Source organism: Miscanthus floridulus, chromosome 9 (assembly GCF_019320115.1).
Source record: "Miscanthus floridulus cultivar M001 chromosome 9, ASM1932011v1, whole genome shotgun sequence".
NCBI lineage: Eukaryota > Viridiplantae > Streptophyta > Magnoliopsida > Poales > Poaceae > Miscanthus > Miscanthus floridulus.
Genome location: NC_089588.1, coordinates 21,374,561 through 21,397,292, shown reverse-complemented (window position 1 = coordinate 21,397,292; position 22,732 = coordinate 21,374,561). Strand labels below are relative to the sequence as shown.

The 22,732-nt window shown below is 47.1% G+C and overlaps 1 protein-coding gene across 1 annotated transcript; it reads left to right on the top strand.

The window, feature by feature from the left end:
• Positions 1-6,187: 6,187 nt before the first annotated feature.
• Positions 6,188-8,944, top strand: LOC136481530 (probable serine/threonine-protein kinase WNK6). The gene is made up of 7 exons (XM_066478860.1): positions 6,188-6,407; positions 6,625-6,662; positions 6,870-7,100; positions 7,423-7,643; positions 7,745-7,902; positions 8,015-8,387; positions 8,482-8,944. The coding sequence occupies exons 1-7, from the start codon at positions 6,303-6,305 to the stop codon at positions 8,712-8,714; spliced, it is 1,359 nt and encodes a 452-aa protein (XP_066334957.1). The 5' UTR covers positions 6,188-6,302; the 3' UTR covers positions 8,715-8,944.
• The last annotated feature ends 13,788 nt before the right edge of the window (positions 8,945-22,732 follow it).

The window sequence follows — 22,732 nt, the reverse complement described above, 5'->3', positions numbered from 1 at the left end:
ATGATTGGTGATTCTGTTATAACCGTTCTATCTTGCAACCACCCAAGAACTTGGAAAAGCAATACGCCCCACATGAATCAAGATAAAGGGTGGATAAAAATGCCGACTTATTTGAATTGCGAAAGAATACTTTGTTATAGGCATGGCACTTATGAAACATATTCGGTATAGTAGCAACTCCTGATCAACAACCAAGTATTTAGTTATTTGCTCAGGACGAGCAAAGGTTAAGCTTGGGGGATTTGTTGGTGGTCCTTAACAATCAAATCCGACTGCCATTTAACATCCAAAATGCGAGAAATAAATAAACTTTTGGCACATATGCATTTACTATTGACATATTTCTACATGTATTGGATACTTAGTGTTTTGCAGGACATACGCATGAAATACATGGGAATATGATAAAAAGGCTCAACACAGGAAAGCGTAAAGCAGAAAAGCGCATAGGAGCCAAGCAAAAGCCCACCTACAAGCCAAAATTGGGCCAAGCACAGACATGGGGATGATCCAGGCCCAGCCAGTAGCCCACAGCACGAAGTTGGTGGCGAGGGGGGCCAGCCCTGGTGTGGCCGCACCAGGGGTGCGCCCGTACCCCCACCACTGTCTCCCAGGCCCATCCTCTATAGGCGGTTGCATGGCGGCATGCTTGGTCGGTTCTCGGTGGTTTCCAAAAATACCTGCGCCAAACCGACCATGGATTAGTATAAGTAGGAGGGTAGTGCTCACCTTTCAACACACACCATTTGGAGCTACACACCTCACTACCACCTCTTGTATTTTTACTTTAGTAGTATTTTTGTGAGCTAGCAAAGCTATCTAGGAGGGCTTGACTCCTTGGAAGAAGAGAGATATCTTGGTATGAATACTATCAAGAGTTCTTCCAAAGTATTACTCTGATTCTATCAATACAGTAGTGTTATTAAATTAGAGTATAGTTCGCATGTTATAATCATGACATATGAACTAGAATATAGTTTGACAGTTATGATCTTAACATGTACAACTTTATGCTTAACTATTCATATGACTTGTATGCTTAGAATTAGAGCTAAGTTGAGGTGGCAGTTCATCATGCCTTCGGGTGTGCCCATGTCCTATGCTTTTCGATCTGTAGGATCAGAGTCCCGGGGGGATGTGGGTAGTTTCTGTGTAATCGAGCATGGTGTCCGGGTACATGGAACAGGTGAATACATTTTCTACTCTCTGGTTGAGGGGTAGGCGATAGGTGGTGACAGCCCTGTCTGTCCCTCGTAATCCCCCATGTTTGGGTAGGATGTAGGAGGTTGCTGGCAGCCCAGTACTCGGTGGCCACCCAACACAGCTCATGCCTAGTTCTAGCTCTAACCATATAACTTGTATGATCATCAGCTATTCTTTTCACGGCTATATTAGAACATGCCTGCTCCACTTAGTATCATTCTTTTATTCTTTGTTTTCCTTTTATCCTTGAGGTTGGCCCAAGTGTGTGTCCACTATCCTAAATATACCATTTTTACCCCTGTCATGTACTATTGGTATACAATGCAAGTATGTAATCTTGTTCATATCCATGCTAGACACTTATACCTTGCCCTCCTTTGGAAAAATATAAATAACGATACCCTAAATACTTCCAAGTGAAATGCTACAACGATAGATCCGTGCGCTTGCGGATATTTTTTCATAATCATTAAGAGCTATCGTAGTTGGTGTTTCTTGGCGGCGTCGCTAAGGTTTACTAAATGTTAGTGATGGTGCTAAGAAATACCAACAGGCATTTTTGACACCGTTGCTGGGGAAGGATTCTATCTCCAACCTTGGTGATGTCGCTAAGAAACGCCAACACCTACCTAGAGACCACGACGCAAATATCGCGTTATCCACGATGGCGTACACATCTTGAGCCCACAACCGCGATACCGCCTCGCCCACACCGGTATGGATAAGATTGAAGTGTCTCTAGTCCCACAAAGCTTTGTGGCTCTGCACGCTCCCTCTCTCGTAACACGGCCACTCCCCAGCTCTCAGTCGTTGCCACCGCTATGGAGGTGCCTTGGCCCCTACTTCTCCCTAGCCTAGCGGTGGAAAGATCGAACTTTGCGCAACTGCCTTAGTAGATTGGGCGCTTGCGAAGAGGAAACGTGATGCGCGTGGAACCGAGGCACGTGGCAAAATATCTGTCACGGACGAACCGACATTGGTGGCCTATAAATATGCCTTCCCCGAGCCCCTTCGCTTCAACCACCACTACAGCTAGCATCGCCTCGGCCTGGAACACACCATCTCTCTCCTATCCTCCTCTATCTTCCCTTCTCCCAAACTCTGCTTGGTTTCCCCAATCCTGGCACCATGGCCGCCATGGAACCGAGCTACGCTCCCTTCCCTCCTCCAGTGCATCGTAGTTCGATTAGGTTAGTTAGAAAGCTTCCCATCCCATCCTCTACCTCCTCCACCAGCTCCAGCCACTCTATCCCTCTGCATGACTCCACCACCGAGAGCAGCTCGCCGTTGAGCCATCATGGCCGCTACCCGATGTCATCGAGGCGCGACAAGGCTACGTCCGAGCTTCTACATGTCTGTGTTCACACTGGGACCATGCGCCACCCTTGCTTCGCCCGCCAAAACACTCCACAAGGGAAGCGCCTTGTTACCACACCACAGTACTTGCTCTGGCAAGTCGCCGTGGCCACCCTGGGCACCCACAACTCTCCCTAGCTACCCCAGGCGCTGCGGCGTAGCCCTAGGAGCCCTGTCTACCCAGTGGAGTCGAGCTCCGGCCAAGTACACCGCTGGCGTAGTCAACTTCGGTGAACTCCCGGCCATAGCCGGGCTTCGCCACCACTTCCGACGCCACCGTCTCGACGCCGTCCCATTTCTATCCCCTCGCTCTCTCTAGCAGGTGGGCCAGACTTGGAACGCTATCGCCGTCCATCTGAGTGAGGAGATGGAGATGGGCCACGTGTTGGGAGCTCACAACGTCGACATGGTGACCCCACGTGGCAGCCACCGTGACTCCCTCTTCTCTCTTCTCCTTGCTTTGGTGGACTCGGTCCATAGACTCAGAGAGAGAGAGAGAGAGGGAGGGAGAGAGGTCTACAGTGAAGTAAGAACCCAGCGCACAGCACAGTGCCAATGGGCCGAACCCCATAGCCCTGGCCCACGCGTCAGCTACCCAGTCAAGGAGGAAAATGCTATGTACACCCGGAGAGTGTACACGGAGGAGTGAAAAACCATTTTCCTGACATAAAAAAATTCTCAGAAAATTCCTAAATAATCTAGACCGCGTAGGATAAAAGACGTGGAGAGAACCCGATGGAGTCCAGAAGATAGGAGCAGGAGACACAGGAATCAGAGAAGGACATGATCATCAGTGAATGGAGGCAGGTCCTAACACCCCACCTATCCCTTCCCCTCGACTTCATTTACCATCCCTTAACTACTCTCCTTCTACCACCACCTCATATTGCTAGCCTCCACCATAAACCCTCCACTTTCCATCTCCACTAATTAATAAATTCAACTTATATTACTTAAACTCTCATTTGTGAATTAATGGAATTATAATGGGTCATGAGCTCGGTTATGATATTGTGAACATGGATGATAATTATCTTGATATGATATAAGTTTGACTATGGTATTGTGATAGGGTAATGGTTACCTTGATATGTGATGAGCTCTACGAACCTGAGGGTAATAATTGTGAACTTAAAAATAGTAAACCTGAACTAAACCCTGACAGGGGGCGAGCGGGGGTAATTTATGTGGGATAAATTACCTTGGCAGGATCACCTGTTGAGGATTCCTGTGGGAGATACTTGCCTCGGTCACATAAGGACCGGTTCGTAGGCCATCTCGCCTAGTGAGATATTTCGTACAGCCACATGTCTAATATGGGCAGACTTGATCACACACCCCGTTAGATCGAAGTATAATTTCTACTAGGAGGCCGGTATTGGCAGCAGAATATCAGGAGAAGACACGGATGCTATGTGATCTTCCATGGTCCGGTTGGTGTGGTTGTTATGTGATCCTCCACATTAAGCCCTTTGGTTTTTGGCCACTTTCGAGCCCATGTTATTGTATGTTTGGCCGTGTTTGAGCCCATATTATTGATGATTTGGTATCATCGGCACTATTATGTTGGGATGATTTAGTATCGTCTGAGATTATATGATGTGATATCATCCAAGATTACGAGATAGGACGATTTGGTATCCTCCCGAGATCAGTGTGTTTTCCAACCCCTAATAAGCCGCGGTAGAGTTGTATGGAAATCTAGGGTAGCACCCATGCGAAGAAATTTGTACATGGTTAGGAGTTGTGTCTATCATGTGGGGAAATTTATACACCTCTGTAGAGTTTATTGAATCTATTCGAATAGCCACGTCCTTGGAATGGGCAGATGCTCGGATGAGATCACCTATGATTAGACTCTCTTAAAATGGTGATAATCTGGTAAGACGCATATTACTAATTTGGTAAATTATAATTAACCCTGGGAACGGGTGAGAATGATAATACTCTGTCAGGGACCAACCTATAACTATAATTACTTTTCCCTACCGCTTTACATTAACCACCATAACCTCCTCCACGTACAGCCTTCCCCTTCCACCTCATCTCCACTCAAAGTTTAGGGCTTGCTGAGTTTTTTATGTACTCAACCCCCTCCATTCTATGTTTTTAGGAGTAAAGTTACAGGAGCACATACCCGAATGGAACTATTGGAGCTACGCAAGGATAGGACAATAGTAGAACGTACGAGTATGGAGCTATCGAGAATTGTGCAAGGATGGGACAATCGGAGTATACCCGAAGATGGAGCCGTGCGACTACACGAAGGAGCTACGCTAGGATCGGCAATTGGGATATAGGAATACGCTTAAGGAATAAGTCTAGGGTTACATCCGCACTCCAAGTTGCCTGTAGGAATGGAGTCACGATGATATAGGACTGTTGTCATAGAACTCTGATATACGATGTAAGGTCAGTGGCCCAAGCTATGTAACCCGAACTATGTAATGTGTTTCTCTATTAGTAATAAAAGTATGATTTTTTATATCAATTTTGTTCACGTATCAACTACTGTTTCAGGGACTGATACATGATGCATAGAGGACCCTAAATTAGGGGGGCCGACAGTAAGGTACATCTTAACTTTAAATTTCATAATATCCATGTGCATGTAGAGTTGAATATCTGAGCTACAGCCATCGTCCATGATTGCATTGGTACTTAAGTACTGCTTGGAGATACATTTATTTACATTAGATTTTGAAAAATATATCCGTACATTGCAACCGGAGAAAAAAGATCAAATATTCATGAAAAACGGGCAAAAATGTTACATATCTATATATGTTTTACTCTTTGCATAAAATTTAAAAGCTATTATATATTTCTATTTGTTTTGGACCTTTTTATTCCACCGTAGACTTGTGCTTCCGCGTGTCCTTCGGCTTGGTTCCGATCCGACATCAAACTCAGGCAGGCGATTACAAACAGGACAGAAACACGTCCGTAACGACCTCTACCTTATTTAGCTCTGGTCCTTGATCGTGAGACCCATCCAATCTGAATAGATCATGGATAGAAGTCGTTAGGGAGGGTCGGACCAAAACAAATGGACAAAAAAAAGTGTAGGAAATTTTGCCTCTTTATCGTAGAGGTAATAGATAGATTTACAAAATGGGAGGCAGCATGCAAACTCAAAGCATATGTGATTTACTGGTGTACCGGTATCGACTGCAAATCAAGCAAGCAGGAGATCGTCGACCCCCTTCAGCTCGGCAAAGTATCTTGTTCTTGGCCAAATTAACATGAATTGGGGTGAGAAAATAATATGGGAAATTCAATAAAATCGCTGCCGTGAATCCTTTGCTCTTATGCACCAGACTCGCGCAAAATGTGTATCTGAATATTTAAGGAGATCCTTATCTGAAATTTCGTTCATTTATCTGAACATTTTGGTATATCCTCATCTGAAACTTGTTTCCCTACTTGAATATTTTATCTACGGAAAGTGGAAATCCTTATCTGAGCATATCTGATCTTCCACGTGGATGCCTATCACGTCCATGATCAATTCCCACCATGTCTCCGGACCCACCAGCAGCCTCACGTGACCCCGCTCCTAAACACCCGCGGCGCGGTGCCCGTGGAACTTGGAACAAAGTGTTTTGAGTTAACAAGAGTAGTTCAGAGTTCAGACTCGTCGCGCTAGCACGCCGTCTCTCGCGCTGCTTAATCAGTTAGGGCTCGTCGATCCATCGCCGGCTCGACTTCTGATCTCGCGGGCGGAGGAGCGCGCCGGCGCGATGGCTCCGGATCCTGATTTGTCCGGCGGCGAGCAGGCGGAGCCGCCCGACGAGGTGGACGACCCCGACGTCGACGAGGTCGACCCCACCGGCCGCTACTTCCGGGTACGTGCTGCACTGTCCGTCCGTCGTCCCTTCGCGTCTGCTGCTAATGTCGACATGTTGTTTAGTCTGGTCGGGTTGCTGGGTGGGTTCATCGCCTTTTAGCACGGGGGGCTTTCAGTTCCTGAATTTTGAATCTTGATTGCATCCTGCGCTGCGAATTCGTCTGAAAAAATAGATCTATCTGCCTGATCTCTGCGGTTTCGTGCGTGCATTGCAGTACAAGGAGGTCGTGGGATCAGGGGCCTTCAAGACAGTGTACCTCCCTTCCCTCTACTCAGCTATTTATGCAGTAATCCAGTAGCAAATTAACTGACAGCAACTAGTTTCCTGAATTTCTGAGTGGATATTCGAGAAATCACAAAGATTGAGCCTTGAATGCCAGCTTCTTTTTGTTTAAAAAATATGAAGAAAGTGGGAATTATTGCTTGTGTTTGTTGATTCACGTGATCAATTTGGTGGCAGCTACAAAGGCTTCGACGTGGTGGAAGGCATCGAGGTGGCATGGGCTAAAGTGGAGATAAACGACCGGACCATGGGATCCCCCAAGGAGCTGCAGCGGCTCAAGACGGAGATCCAGCTGCTGCGGTCGCTCCAGCACAAGCACATTCTCAAGCTCTACGCCTCATGGGTCGACAACAAGAAAAGGACCGTCAATCTCATCACTGAGCTGTTCACGTCCGGCAACTTGAGAGAGTATGTGAATATAACATAGCCCCTCCTCGTATGTGCTGCTACTGATGGAGTTTGATTCATTTTATTCTTTGTACCTTGTACTGTCTTTTGTGGCATGGTGAATGTTCAGTTATTTACCAACGGCAAACAAAATCTGAATAACTCTTTCTTTTTCAAATTTAAAATCTGAATAGTTTATTGGTAATTTTAGTTTTCACTTTTAAGGGAACTAAAAGAAATACAAAGTTGGTTGCTTTTCCTTTCCATTCAGAAGGGAAACAGCTGTACAGAAGTAGCTAGCTTCACCATCCCCTTCAATGATCTATTGTTGTGGTGTGGTTAGGTACCGTACGAAGCACAAGAAAGTTGACATGAAGGCAATGAGGCGATGGGCCAAACAGATACTGACAGGGCTAGCCTATCTGCACAGCCAGAAGCCACCAATCATACACAGGGACTTGAAGTGTGACAACATTTTCATCAATGGGAACCATGGGAAGGTTAAGATTGGGGACTTCGGTTTGGCAATGGTCATGCAAGAGAGGAAAACACAGAGTATACAAGGTGCGGTTTTCTACAGGCCACACTGCCACATATTTATGAAAACAAACGTGATATGTGGTGAGCTTGATATGGTTATCGGTAACATTTAACCTGAAACACAGGCACCTTAGAATTCATGGCACCAGAGCTCTTTGGTGAAAACTACAATGAGTTGGTGGATATATACTCTTTCGGCATGTGTATGCTTGAGATGGTGACTGGTGAGTGCCCTTACAGTGAATGTCAGGGCTTTGTTCAGATATACAAGAAGATTTCTGAAGTAAGTGACCTATTACTTATATAGTACTTGTCTACTTCAAGAGTTCGCTAGGAAGTACCCAGATAGTTCCTTTTTGTTGTATATGAATGGTGCTATAATGGTATAATTGCAGGGTACAAAACCAGTTGCTCTCTCCAAGGTCAAAGATGCTGAAGTAAGAAGTTTCATAGAGAGCTGCCTAGCTTCAGCAGCTGATAGATTGCCAGCAAGTGAGCTCTTGAAGAGCCCTTTTCTCATGAAAGATGACATCATCATCAATGATAATAAAACCTCTAATCCTGTGCAAGAACCAATAGCATTCCCGCCAAATTTGGATCTGGATCTTGAAGCCACACCCATTTTTGTATCTTTGCTACCAAATGGAACTGTTGATAACGGGAAGGGGTCTTTCAGCCTAGTGCTTCGAAGGGGTGGATTTGTATTGGAAGGAGATATGAGTGGTAGCAACCCTGTCAAGTTATTACTAAGGATTCCTGTCCCCAATGGTAATTACAAGCATCAAAATATCATCTTTGGATCACATATCTCCATTTGTACCATGCACTGACGCTGCGTTTTTGTTCTTTTGGCCTTGTACAGGTAAATGTAAGAACGTCGAGTTCGCATTTGACCTGGAGAATGATACAAGTCTTTCGGTGGCTACAGAGATGGTGCATGAGCTTGAACTACCTTCTTGGAGCATGCCTGTTGTGGCGAAGCTGGTAGATGCGTTCTTGCTCAAAACTGTTCGTGGTTGGAGGTCGTGTGTTCAGGTCGGTCAGATGATCCAGGCAGTGCAAAACACTGCATCCGCGAATGCAAAATGCATCTGAACCAATGTTTGTAGCTGATGCATTGTTCTGCCCCTTATGTAAATATGTCATGCTCGAAGGCAACGCCAGGCGTTGCTGACTAAGCACATCTTCTTTTATCTGATGGCGGCGAAAGTTTGGGCATGATTACTAATTAGAATAGTGACATATTTCGTATTATTGTTGGTTCTTATTGATAGAAAGAGGCTTGAGGATAAGAGAATTTAAGAATCCTGTAACAGCGATCCTTGGTTTGCTCAGTTTTTTAAATGCCTTATTATGACTCGGTTGTGATGTGTTGCAGAGCCCGTAACAAGTCATTTTAATAGTTTATCAAGTAAGATTATATCTTCTAAAAAAAATCAAGTATCATTATAAACCAGGTACAATGACACTTGCAATTTATTTTTGAATTATATTATACTTTATTGATAAATTTATAAGTCATTACTTTAGATAAGTTTATACCTTTTGATGTAACATTCCTAGTATATGACATATCAATACCAAATAATTTATTTTTTAGCTCTATGTTTTTATAAAATAAAACTCCAGTACTTTCATAATTAATTCTTCAATATAGTGAATAAATTCAAAATCTTTAGTGTTGGTGCAAACTAAAATTATCATTTAGGTGAAAATGGGCCTCCCCCTATCTGATAGGAATTTAAAGGCCCATAGATCTCTTGCTCCTGGGCTAAGCTCCTGGGCTTCCTCTTTTTTGACATTGAAACAATCAATTTAGCCCCCTATCGCTGCTAGCCCACGCTCCAACGTTATATGCCAGTAGAGTATTCATTTCGTTAAGTGATTTTTAGACAAAATAAAGAGCTTGACAAAAAGCCACCTTACGCCTCACTAATTGGAGGGAGGGACTATTTCAGTTGTTACTCTCTTTATTTATCGGCTGTCTATTTTGGGTGACACGAAGTTTAAAAGGAATCTCAGTATTTTCTACCAAAAACTAAAGAGAGAGGGGTTGAGAACACATAATACAATTTTTTTTTGAACACGGGAAAGAGCTTATATTTCAACCATGATCGTTATTACAATCAGAGTCTAAGGCTTCCGACGCGCAGGTCGGGACACCTTCAGACAGAAAACAAGATGAAAACACTCCTGCTAAATTGCCCTAAAACATGAGCCACTCCATTAGCACTCCTGTGACATTTTGTGACTTTGAAGTCTTGAAAAAGTCTCAGCACTTCTTTTGCCTGCTCGATGATGATGCAACTCGAGGAGTGATTTGGAATATTGCTTGTTGAGTGCTTGTACTGTAGCTAGACAATCATATTCTAGCCATATAGGTCCCATAGAGGTCGATAGAGCCTTCTAGATACCCGTCAAAGCCGCTAGATTTTCAGCTTCTTCGACTGAGAACATAAGTGGTCGCTAGTCTAGCCTAAGAAAACCACACCACTCAGATGATTCCAAGCAACAAAGCCCAATCCTGCCTGTCGCGTGATAGGATCAAAGCCTGCATCAACATTGAGTTTGATCCATCCTAGAGGGGGAGGTGTCCAAGGATACCTTGTTTGGATTGTTCTTTGATCATTCTGGCACAGGAAATCTGGATTTGAAGTGCATGGGGTTTTTCCTTTAGCATTAACTGGAGGTGCAGTATCTCCACAAAGTTTCAGAGAGCGAAGATAGTTTTCCAAAAAAATACCGAAACAGAGATGGGGCATTGGCCATTCCCGAACACATTGTCATTCCTGTGATGCCAGATTCTCCAGAACAGCAACATCAATTTTGCTCTGAGATCTTTGTTGGCGCTATCCAGAAGAGCTAGAACCCAACCAGGTCCTGTATAAGTGAAGGCTGAGTCACCAGGGAGGTTCCATGATTGGCGTAAAGCATGTCTAAGCGCAGATGCAAAAGTGCAGCAAACCATGGCATGATGACCATCTTTAGGTTCCATACCACATATTGGACAGGTAGCATCAGAGATTAGGTGATGGCTCAGCCTGTTAGATTGGACACCCAAACCATTACGGCCGGGCTAGCTTCCAAATAAAAACTTTTACTTTTTGTGGAACCGTGGTTTTCCATATTGTCTCAAAATTTTTCCTATCAACAGATCTGCTGGTTGTACAGTTGTTTTTTATCTTTCTTCCATAGCAAGTTTGTAAGCACTTCTAACAGAGAAGAGGCCGCTCTTTTCATAGTGCCATGCTATGATGTCATCACCTTCAGACGCTGGTATTCTGAGATTGAGAATTTCCTCAGCTTCATGAAATAGGAACATTTTCAAGAATTTTTCAAGCCCCTTGGATTTTCAAGAATGAGGTCTGCCATTTTTCGTACTCTTGAATGTATAGGAGGACTTGAAATTTTCAGCGAGTCTGATCTTGGTATCCAGTTGTCCCTCCAAATTTTAATATTGTGTCCGCTGTTTACTCTCCAAATGACTCCTTTTCTAGGAGATCTAGGCCATGTTCAATGCTCTTCCAGACTTGTGAGGAATTTTGGGGAAAGCTGCTATCTAGCAGATCACCAAAAGGAGAGTACTTTGCTTTTAGCAGTTTTGCGCACAGGCTGTTGGGATATATAAGCCGGCGCCAGCCTTGCTTCGCTAGCAAAGCTTGATTAAATATTTTCAGATCTCTAAAGCCGATTCCTCCTCTCAACTTTGGCTTTGTAATTTGATCCCACCCTAACCAGTGAACCTTTCTCCTTTCATTTTCATCACCCCACCAGAAGTTCCTTATCATTTGTTCGAGATCATCACAAAGACCTAGAGAATTTAAACACGCTCATAGCATACGTGGGGAGGCTCCATGTTGACACCAAAATTTGGTAAGCTTACCCTGGAGAGGAAAGTATCAACCGATGATGTCAAAGACATAAAAATCATATTTGCAACCCAGCCACAGGTTCAGTTAAGCTAAGTCATTTACGATGTATTGCCGGGTAGACAAAGGTTATTTGATATTCCAAATACTTGGCAAAGAGAAGCAGTCCTGTTTGATTAATCTACTATGGAGATCCTACATGGACAAGTCCAAAAAAAGTATTATTGCCGACCTAAATAATTATACGTGAGGAAAAGCAGGAAAGGAAATAGGTCGGTGGTTGCTTGCAAGCAAAAGAAGTTACATGCATGCAGGATTGATCAGTCCAAGAGAAATCGTCAATTTGATCTTGCAAGATAATAGAGAAAGAAATCAAGGAATATACACATATATGGGCGTCCAGGTGCACATCAACGATGAGAAGCAAGGATGTGTATCTTGTATATGCGTATACGAGGCCGGCTAGGTGTCATACACATACTCAGCAAAATAATGTGTCTGCGTACAAAGACTTAAGACACGTCGAACGAGGAGAGCCAGATAGATGGAGATTCACAGGCATAGCGAGGCATCACAGAATACGACTCCAAGTACACCACGTTTGCTCACTGAGATGTAAAGTAAGGAAGGAAACCCGCATATGGCCAGAAGGAAGATACGCATGCAGGCTATGAGAAAGTTTATCATAGGGGGGAGTCCTCGCACACGTCGATCAAGGGGATATTATTTGATAGTTTAGGATTAACGAAGGGTTCTTGTACTTCATAGGATTTTTTCAGTTAGACTATTCTTGTACGCAAAGCCAGGCACGTCCCTATAAATATAAACGGTATGGCCTATTGTAAGGGGACATCTCTCAATCAATCAATACAATTACTTTTTTGGCGTCACGCCAACCCTTAGGAGTAGGAGTAATGTAGCATTTCGGCGAGTTCTTCAGCAAACAGGGCTGCATCGACTGATCGACCTCCGGCTTGCTTGTGAGTACCGTCATGACTTGTATTGTGCTTGTAAAGCTGCATCAGCTGATTGATCTTTTATGAGCCATAATATAAGTTAGTTATCGATCTGTATCGTAGTTTGTAAGGCTGCATCAGCTGATTGATCTCTTACGAATCATAATATATATCAAAGTTATCGATCTTGTGTTAAATAACATGTTGTTTAATACAATATGACTAGTTATCGAATCTGCTAAGATCAGTAAGATTTTCCTTGTTGTTTTTTTGTTGATTCACCAGTTATCGATCTTGTTATAATTAATATTTTATTAATTATAACAAATCACCTGATTGAGATTGAGATTGAGATAGATCGGCATCATATCATCTTAATTGGTCGTCTTCTAGCCTGGTCACGCTTTAAATCTTATGATTGATGGCTTAATTCCGCTAGATCGGCTGTTTTATCTCTATTCTAATCAAACATAGTATGCATCCAAAGACATGTTCCAATCTTGAATAAACTCATTAGTTAATGAGATCTAATCTAATGACACTACCATAGCTATATCGATCCGATCGAACCTCACTGGTAAGACTTTGGATTAGAGATTATCGATTAGTGGCTTTGTCCATGATCGAGATATGTACTCTGTTTATTTGCTATGCATGCATCGGCTATTTTAGCCGATTCGCCTGTGCTTTCACACATATAGCATATTTTTGATGAACCTGTCAATATATAGATGGCTTTATAGGTTCTTTGGCTTTAGTTTGTTATTATTATCATAGCGGTATCGATCCGATCGGACCTCACTGTTGATGGTAACAAATTAGATTCAGAGCATTTGTAGATTCATTTGTACTAGACAGTCGATTTGTTCGCATGTTATATCCTTTCTCGTTTAACTTATCGGCTCAATGCTTTACACTGATTATATCAATCTAGCTGATGATGTTTCTTTGTATTACTTATATTTGGGTGTATTGTACTTGTTCTTTCTGGATTAATCAATCATAATAAAATCGCTATGACCCATGAGTATCGGTTATTTTGAATTCGTACCATCATTATTGATATTAGCCGATAATCGATAGCCCCATTGAATCGGCTATTTGGCCACATATTGGAACTGTTTGGTGTAGCATCGACATGTTCCACCTTTAACTACTGATTATTCTCTACTTGTTAATTGCAGGATTAAATTGATTGGCACGCCTTTGGTCCCGAAATCGACCGTTCTTGTGTTGAAGCTAAGCAGATCTTTGGGCTCACTCCGTCAAGATCATCTGGCTTGCTGTGTGTTGATCACATCGCCACATTTTTGTGTTAATACTCCATAAAATTGATTTGACTAGAACCTCTTTACCCCCACTTGAAAGTTATTTCTCTGACCAGTCATTCACCCTCTTACTTAATCTTTCTTTTAAACTTTTGAATTTACCATTAACCATTCTTCCTTCCGGAACTAGAAGTCCCAGATATTTTTCCTCAAAACTTCTATCCTGGGTTTACCAGCAGGAACTGATTGCTGCAATGTTACTGTCAGACCATTTGCGCCCAAACATGACACTGCATTTATTGTTACTAATTGACTGACCAATGCTTTTCTCATAGATGTTCAAAATGTTCTTTACAATCTAGGCTTGCTGTTCATTGGCTTTCACAAACAGGAGGCTATCATCTGCAAATAAAAGGTGAGAAATACCTGGAGCATGCCTGGATATATGAAGTTCCTGCAGCCGGCCATCGGTAATTTCCTTATTAATCAGAGTAGAAAGCCCCTCCGCCACTAGAAGGAAAATGTAAGGAGATAATGGGTCTCCTTGTCTGAGGCCGCGGGTGGGTGAGATAGATTCTAGGAGCTGCCCATTGAAACGAACAGAATACTTGACAGATTTTATACATTCCATCACCCAAGCAGTCCACCTATTTTGGAAGCCAAGTTTTTGGAAAGCTTTCTCCACGTAGTCCCAGTCAACACGATCATACGCTTTGGCCAGATCGAGTTTATAGGCACAAAATTCCCCTCTTTTGTCATTGCACTGTTGAATAACATGGAGGCATTCAAAAGCTATAATAGCATTGTCAGTAATCATCCGGCCTAGAATAAAAGCGCTTTGAGTTGGGTAGATGATGTCCTGCAGAAGAGGTTGTAATCTATTGACCAAACATTTTGAGATCACCTTGTAGATAACATTGCATAAGCTGATGTGTCTATAATCCTAGATTTCCTTGGCATCTTTCTTTTTTGGAATTAGAACAATAATAGTGTTATTTATTCCTTCAGGCATTTTACTAGAGGCAAAAAACTATGTCGGGGACCAATACTAAGGTACCCGAAGAGGAGGAGCTAATGGTCATCAACATTGATTCATTCGAGCAGTCAAGAGCGTGACTACAGCTCCAACCGACCCCCACGTGCGCAGGCTCTGCCTCGCCCAACTCTTGGGAGCGGGCTCCATCTCACACCGACCCCGAGGCCGCGGGCTCCGCCTCGCCCGACCCTTTGGGGCGGGTTCTGTCTCGCCCGACCCCGACGCCGCGGGCTCCGTCTCGCCCGACCCCGAGGCCACAGGCTCCGCCTCGCCCGACCCCAATGCCGCGGGCTCCGCCTCACCCGACCTCTGGGTCGAGGGCTCTGTCTCGCCCAACCCCTCAGGCGTGGCTCCTGACAGAATCCCATACCGACGCCAACCACTACGGGCTAGAAAGTACAACCCATGGTTAAACTTCTGGCATCGTGCAGGGAGCGGGCACATCTCAACATGACCCATACCTGCGACATGTCACTCTAGGGAACTCACATCACCAACAGTGATGGACGTGTGGTCACTATGCTACCTACTCCCTGTACGGCCGCTGACCAGCACACTGGTTCGCCGCATCGCCCACTGGGGCGGAATGGGACGTCATGACCCGCTAACAACGCCAGGGCGCGGCATCAGTGGCGAACAGGCGCCCGGCGTGGAGCCATCCCTGTCACCATCTACAGTGTTAGCGGGACCTGCACAAAGGAAAAGAAAGGCCCGATGGTCCTAGAAGCCTTCCTCTCATTGACTCTTCTCCCTCTTTCTCTCTGTGTAACCTGCTCTTCCTCTTCATCTATGAAACGGAAAGCAAGACGTCCTAGGAAGGGGGCGGTTGACCACTCTACACGGCTGTAGACATCAAAACACACGCCTTAGGAGCACATGCATATCAGAGACTTGGGACCTATCCCTCTCTCGCTTATTTGTAACCCCTACTATAAACTTTCAGTGCTAGTAACACGAGCAGCATCGATGAACTGGACGTAGGGACTTTCTACCCGAACCAGTATAAACCTCGGTTGGCGCGCCAGGTAGGGGCCTATTACGTGTCTCGACATCCACACCAGGCCTCGAATGGCAAGTCACATCGTCAGCTACGTCCCGGGCGCGCACGTATGCTTAGGGAACCTGGACTTCATCGTTACGACGGAGGGAGGGTTGGCGTAGGCTCCCGGCGCTGTAACACCCTGGTGTTACGAGCTTGTTTAGCACCGCGATTTAGGCCTAAGAAAAATTTCTGAAAACGATTTTCTTGGATTTTTTATCTAAAACGTACTCGAGGCGATAAGCGAATCCCGTGTGACTTAGTTTTGTGGACTCAAATAAATGCCCAAGTTAAATTACTCAGTGCGTAAAGATATTTAGAAATATCGAACTGACGAGAAAGAGAGCGCAGCAGCTTCTTTTATTTGTCCGGCGTACAGCGTATGCGTTGCATGACAATTATTCACCGTCTCGCCTTCTGTCGTGGCACGGCAGTGCAAAGTCTCCTCATACATCCGCATCCTTATTTCCCAGTCTTTGCTTTCGCTTCTCTCTCTATCGTGCATCGTCGAGCAACCACTGCCTCCGTTGTTCTATCGAACCATTACCTTGCCGTGCTGCCCCAGCTGCCTTGCCCTGTCCGCCCCTGTCTCCGCTTGCTCTACTGAGCTGAGCATCCGACAAGGGTGTGGTCGCGTGTAACGCATGTGCACGCATGGGTTTGTCTGTCCTAGCTGCGCTGGCTGTCTGCTCGTTGCGTCACCTCGCCTGCACGTGGTTCTGTCCCACGTCGCGTCTATGAAATCGATGATGAACCGCACGGCTCCTCGCTATCTCTCTCACACGTCTATTTTTCCTGGTCTCCGTCCGCTCTACTGCGCCGCTGGGCCTCGGCCGTCACCACCCGCCATTGTCTCTACCTTCCCCGCTCTGGCCCAGTACCATGCCGCCTTCCGTCCGCAACGCTCCCGTCCACTGGGCTCGCCTGCTGCTGATGCCCACATGAAGCACCGCCGGTCCGTGCGCCTCCCGTCTGCAATGCCCCACCGACGAGCGCGCGCGTGCCCCTCGGCCCCTCCCGCACTGGTCCTGTTGCTTCTCGGCACGACCGCACCACGGCCGCCACCACCATCTCCTCGCACGCCGCCGTGGCCTTGCGCCGTACCGTAGCACCGGCGTCTCTCTCTCCCCTACTCCTTCTCTGCTCCTCCCAAGCCACTGCTGACCGCGCACGCGCGCCCGCCATCGCGCCGAGCTCTACGACCGCCTGTGGCTACGGCCGTGATGGCGCAGCACCACCGCCGCTCTCCTCCGTCTCACCAAACCACACGCGACTCTGCCTCGCCTGCTCCATGGCACCGTCCCTCTTAGGCGTCTCCCCCGCCGTGTGCCGCTGCCGCGTGGCCGCCGTGCCTTGCTCCACCACGTTCGGGTCTCCATCGCCAACGCCTCGCCTCCCTCTACTAGCCTCGGGCGGGTCGGCGCTCGCCGTCACTCGGTCATCGCGCATGCACACGGGTCCCCTTTGGCCGTGCTGGACAGTAGTCCATGGCGCTGCCCCTCCCGAGTTCGGTGCTGCACCCCTCCACATCACCTCAGAGCCAGCCACACCACCGAGCCCGTGCTGCCCCGCTGGGTGCCGCCGTGTTTAGCACCGCCACCGGTCGGTTTCCTTCCCCTATGCTGCTTTGTTTCTAGGAAGAGAAAGGACCCTGAAAGCAAATAGTAAGTCGTACTGTGTCCATTTTGCGAAAACGTTAGACTCATAAATTTATAAATGAGGGCTTAGTTGATTTAGGGAAACTTTGGGGGCCTTTATGCAAGTTGCCACCGCACCGGTAGGCTCGTCCACCCTGGGCCGGCCTGCCGTTGTCGCGTCGGCATCACGCGTGGGCCATTACTAGGCCGCTCGCGCCCCGCCGCGCGCTAGGCCAGCCTGTTGCCTGCGCCTGGGCCGGCCGGGTGCCACTCCCGCGTCTGGGCTGGGTGTGCGCAGACTCACGCCTATGGGCTGCCCGCTGTCTACGTGACCATGGGCCATCCATAGCCCGCACGCCGTTGGGCCGTGGTCGTGTCGTCGGCCTTTTTTATTTCTAGAGAGATTTCTAATTTAGCTTATAAAGTAAACTTATAAAATCAATATAAAATAGTATAGGGTTCTAAAAATAGTGAAATCAGTTTTGTTAATCTCCTAAAATCATGATCTACCTGTTAGTATATTTTGTTCACATAATTTGATAATATTCTTGGAAGCTATATAATTAATTTAAGGTGCTCAATATTGTAAAAATATAAACTTGTAGGAATTGTTGTGATAAATTGGTAATAGTGTTGAATCTGAAATTTGTACAGTAGGCTCCTAGCAATATTAGGTACCCACTGTAATTTTTGTAGCTCTAGAATAATTAGTAGCTAGATAGATAATGATGTCCTATTTCGAATAAAGATTAAATCGATAGAATGAAATAATAAAATAACTTGGGTTTATATAACTAAAACATTTGTTGGGAGATAACACCTTATTCGCCAACATGGATATATAGCCTAAGTATGGACATCGTTAGAGCGAGCTCGTTAGCTTGTGAGGCCTGATCGGGTTTCTAAGCATTTCGGTTGTCGTTGGTTATTTACATTTATGCAATTGCATCAATGCATATTATATAGGTACGATGATCGATCAATGGATCAATTGAAGGATGACTGGGAATCCAAAGATGGTGTAATGGTATTCTCTCCAGGAGATGATGCAATGGGCTTTCTATTCAGATGATGGTGGATGATCCAAAGATGCAAATACTAACTTTTGGTTATATTTTACCCAGGTAAGCCCCGGTGCATAACCCCTACTTTCTGCAGTTTAAATTATATTTGTGCATTAAGTTTAAGGAGTTGAATGAAACCCACTTGCATATATATCTTTATCCTATGAGTCTTACTAGTATTACAGGATCATGTAGAATGCTATGCTATGGGACTCCGGTAGAAGTCGGGTGATTGCCTGTCACTCACGAGAGATAGGAAATATATTACTGTATTATTATCACTTGGAAAATAAAAATGGTGGAAAGAAAAAATGGTGACCGGGTAGGGATATGGTTTGGGTATTGGTGGGTGTAAGAGGTTGTGTCGCTATGGACGCATGGCATAGCTTGGTTACACTACTTTCCCTGTCTATGTCGGTTAAGGACCGATCGTTGCATAAGCCATCGAGGCAAGTCATGGACTTATTATCTCGAGCACATACTTGGGTATGGGTGCTTGGAAGACTTGTTGCTCTCTTGTCGTGGGTTCCGGCTCTTTTCGGACCGGCTGTTAGGGTTTTGTTTTGGTGGAGGAGGTCCTTGCACCGCACTGAGTCTGGGACTCAGGGGCGGGGGCTTAGAGTCCCAGTTTGGATGGGGACCTAGGACCCTAGGATAGGAGGGTGATGGGTTGGTCCTACTTGTGCCTTGGGCATAAGCGGGGCGTGTGTTTTCAGGGTACCCAGCTAGGGGCATTGATTCACGAATCATTGGGCGATCCGATACGACTTGTCTTATGCCTAGCACCGTAGTAAGAGCTGAAAGATGAAAGATGGAAAGAAAAGGAAATTTGATTGCTTACCACTTGCTTGAAAGTAGCACAGGTGCTTACATAGAATGATTAGTTAATGAACCAATGCGGCCATTAATAAAAATCGAATATAAGGACGCACGCTTAGTAATGCTTTCTGCAAATGCAATAAACCCATAAGCAGATAGCCTTGCATATCCTTAGAGTCTTTTATTTCTTCTTGTCGGGTAAGTCTTCTTGAGTACAATTGAGTACTCAGGGTTTTATTCCCCCTGTTGCAGGTGACAGGTGGATGCTAGAGCTGACCCTTGTGTGTGGATACCTCCTGGTGGGCTCAGCGAGGATTCCTTTACGCTGCGATCGTAGTTATTATTTATAACTCTCACCAAATGCTTTTATAAATAAAAGTTTCATAATCTGTTGTCGTAGTTTATATATCAATACTTCGTTATGTCATTAATAGATGTTTATTTCCGCTGTAACTCTGTTCACATTTTTATATTCCACTGTTCAATTAAATTATTCATAACTCTAATAATATGATTACATTCCGCTATAATAATAATAAATGTTATACTCTGATGTTGTATTAAAAGTGATGTAAGAAATGGTTATGAATGATGTAAGCTTTATTCTCTCATTTGTGATCTTGATGGCAAAAATGTGGATTTTCAGGTTCTCCCCTGGGGTGTGCTCGATGGAACTGAGTAATTTAGTGTTCTCCCCTGAGTGCTTAGTGTCTAATAGAAGACAAGCACTCCTGGGAGGCATTAGATTAGGCGATTCTGCCACAGCCGTCGTGCAACCTCTCCACTCTGTCGACCTCAACACGATCGCCGAGGCACTTGAGGAGCTACAGCTGCACACACCGGAGGCCCACACCCCCGGGAGTGACCAGCTCCTCGGCTTCGACTATGGGAGGTTAGAGCGCCAGCTCGGCGCCTTCCTAGGACCCCGACCGTCCTAGGAGGACCTAGGCCGTCTCGCCTTCTCGTTCGCCAATGTCATGATGTAGCTTGCCGGAGGAGAGCCACTCCCCTCGGAATACCTTGTCCTGAGCGCCCCGACAATGCTCCCAACCGGTCTGCGCAACGCCGCAGAGACTGTTGGCCACCACCCGTCTAGTCTGCACACACCGGAGGCCCACACCCCCAAAAGTGACCAGCTCCTTGGCTTCGACTATGGGGGGTTAGAGCGCCAGCTCGGTGCCTTCCTAGGACCCTGACCGTCCCGGGAGGACCTAGGCCGCCTCACCTCGTTCACCAATGTCATGATGTAGCTTGCCAGAGGAGAGCCGCTCCCCTCGGAATACCTTGTCCTGAGCGCTTTGACGACGCTCCCATCCGGTCTGTGCAATGCCGGCGAGCGGGAGGCGAAGCGGATGTGGTCACCGTGCCCTTCGGAGGCGTCGCTGGTCTTGTCCCCACCAGCTTCGGGCACGACGAAGCAGGCCAAGCAATCGGACGAGTGGGCTCGCACCCATGCATCTTCGGGGCCAGCACCGGTGCGCGTCCCGCAACCGGGGGATGCCCCGCCAGCCGCTCCAGTCGGCGCGCCTCGAGCCGGCGGTCACGGTGACGCGTGGGCTGAGCAGGAGCCGGTCGGGTCGACTCCCCCCCCCCCCGGTCGAAGTGAGGGGGCATGGGTCACGGCCTGGGAGCGGTCCTCGCCCAGCAGGCCCATTGCCAGCGGGTCGGGGCTTCAAAGCCCTACCGCTTACATCCCGATATGCTTTCTTCGTTTCATTTTGATCTCATAGTTGAGTTTTTTTTGGAGTGCGACTGACCTGTACTTTTTCGATAGTGGCCAAATGCTGCCGGGGTTGAGGATCGCCTGCCTCTTGTGTGGGAGGAGTGGAGGCCCACCTTGCATCATGCTACGACGAGCGGCGAGGAGAGCAGGGTGGCGGTAGTGCGACCTTCCCTTCCTGGGGCGGCGCCCCCTAGGTCGGTCGTGAGTACGGCGGCAGCAGCAGCGACGATGTTGGTGGTGATCCTGGTGGCGATGGAAGAGGCCGCGCTAGAGGTGACCCTTGTGGTCCCTCCTGCACCGGCTGCGGCGGAAGACGGGAGGGAGACCGAGCTCCCTACGTCGCTGGTCGGAGGGCCGCACGGCTCGCCCTCCCGGTCGGAGCTCGAGGTGTTAGGGAGAGATGCGGCTAGGCGGGAGGCAGAAGGTCTGCCGGCAGGCCATGAGATTGAGATAGTGGAGGCCTCCTCCAATGGCGAAGCCGGTGACAGGGTGGAGCTGCCGACGCCATCGTAGGAGCTAGCGGTTGTCCTGGTGGTGACCGCTAAGCCTTCCAGCATATTAGGGGCTACCGACCTGGTGTGGCCCTGTCCCGAGGACCCAAGGAAGGTTCGGTTCATCCTTCGGGATGAGCAGGAGGATTAGCTCTAGGACATGCTTGGGGGAGAGGACTCACCATGGAGACTGATCTCGCCCAAACCAGGGTGAAGCTCGAGGAGGCCCTGGAGTGGATCAAGTTTGTCTAGCAGGCGGTCATGGTCGACCTACCTCAGGTCATAGATGTGAGTTTTTCTACGTTCATCCTTGACTCCTTGGTCTTTCATCGGTTGCCTTAGCATGCTTGCTTCTCGTTTTGCAGGGTCTGGAGGAGATGTCGAGCCACAAGTCTTGTTTCCTCCCGATGGAGCATGACTAGGAGGCCGTGACGTCGTGGCGGGTCACTGAGCTCGAGCATGAGCTGGAGTCCACCTGCCATGAGTCTCAAGGCTGGGCGGCTGAGGCGACGGAGGCGCGGGCGATGGAGCTGCTCGCGGTGGAGCGGGCGACCGCCGCTGACCAGGGGCTTGAGGCGGCGAAGGTTCGCCAGGCGGAGACCAAGGCGGCACTACAAAAGTCCCTAGCGGAGACCGATGTGGTGCTCCAAAGTTCCCTGGAGGTCCTAGAGATGGAGCGAAAGGCCCTAGAGTCAGAGCGAAAGGCCCGGTCGGAGGTCGACCAGGAAGTGCTCGCGCTCCACGGCCATGTGCTTAGGACTGAGGAGTTGAACGCCCGGTTGTGCAAGCAGGTGACTCGGCATGAGGAGGGACTCTCCATCCTAGAGAACACCCGCCTTGGTATGTATCTGTTCTACTTTTGATGTCTTGGTTTTTTTCCTTTAGCTTGCTTCTGAGCTTGTCATTCTTCTTCCAGAGCTTTGTTGGGTCACTAGAGCAGGACCTAGAGACAGCCAGGGCGGCGATCGGTCGGAATGCGGAGGCTCTAGCCAAGTCCCTTGAAGAGCGATGTGTTCTTGAGGGGGAGCTTTACCAGCTCCGCAATGTCACCTAGGTCATCATCATGGAGGTGTTCGGGTCGGCGCCAAGCACCAGCACGCCTGCCATCTGACTGGCGGAGGTCCAGATAAGGTTCGAGCCCTCATCTCTGACGAGATGTTCTATGGAATGTCGGGGGTGCTGATATCAGTGGCGATGCACCACCCGGAGCT

Bases quoted from the DNA above. Each gene is read 5' to 3' on its own strand.
- LOC136481530 (XM_066478860.1), top strand. From the start codon at position 6,303: ATGGCTCCGGATCCTGATTTGTCCGGCGGCGAGCAGGCGGAGCCGCCC. The intron at 6,663-6,869 runs GTACCTCCCTTC...ATTTGGTGGCAG, and splicing joins TCAGGGGCCTTCAAGACAGT to CTACAAAGGCTTCGACGTGG. The intron at 7,101-7,422 runs GTATGTGAATAT...TGGTGTGGTTAG, and splicing joins ACGTCCGGCAACTTGAGAGA to GTACCGTACGAAGCACAAGA.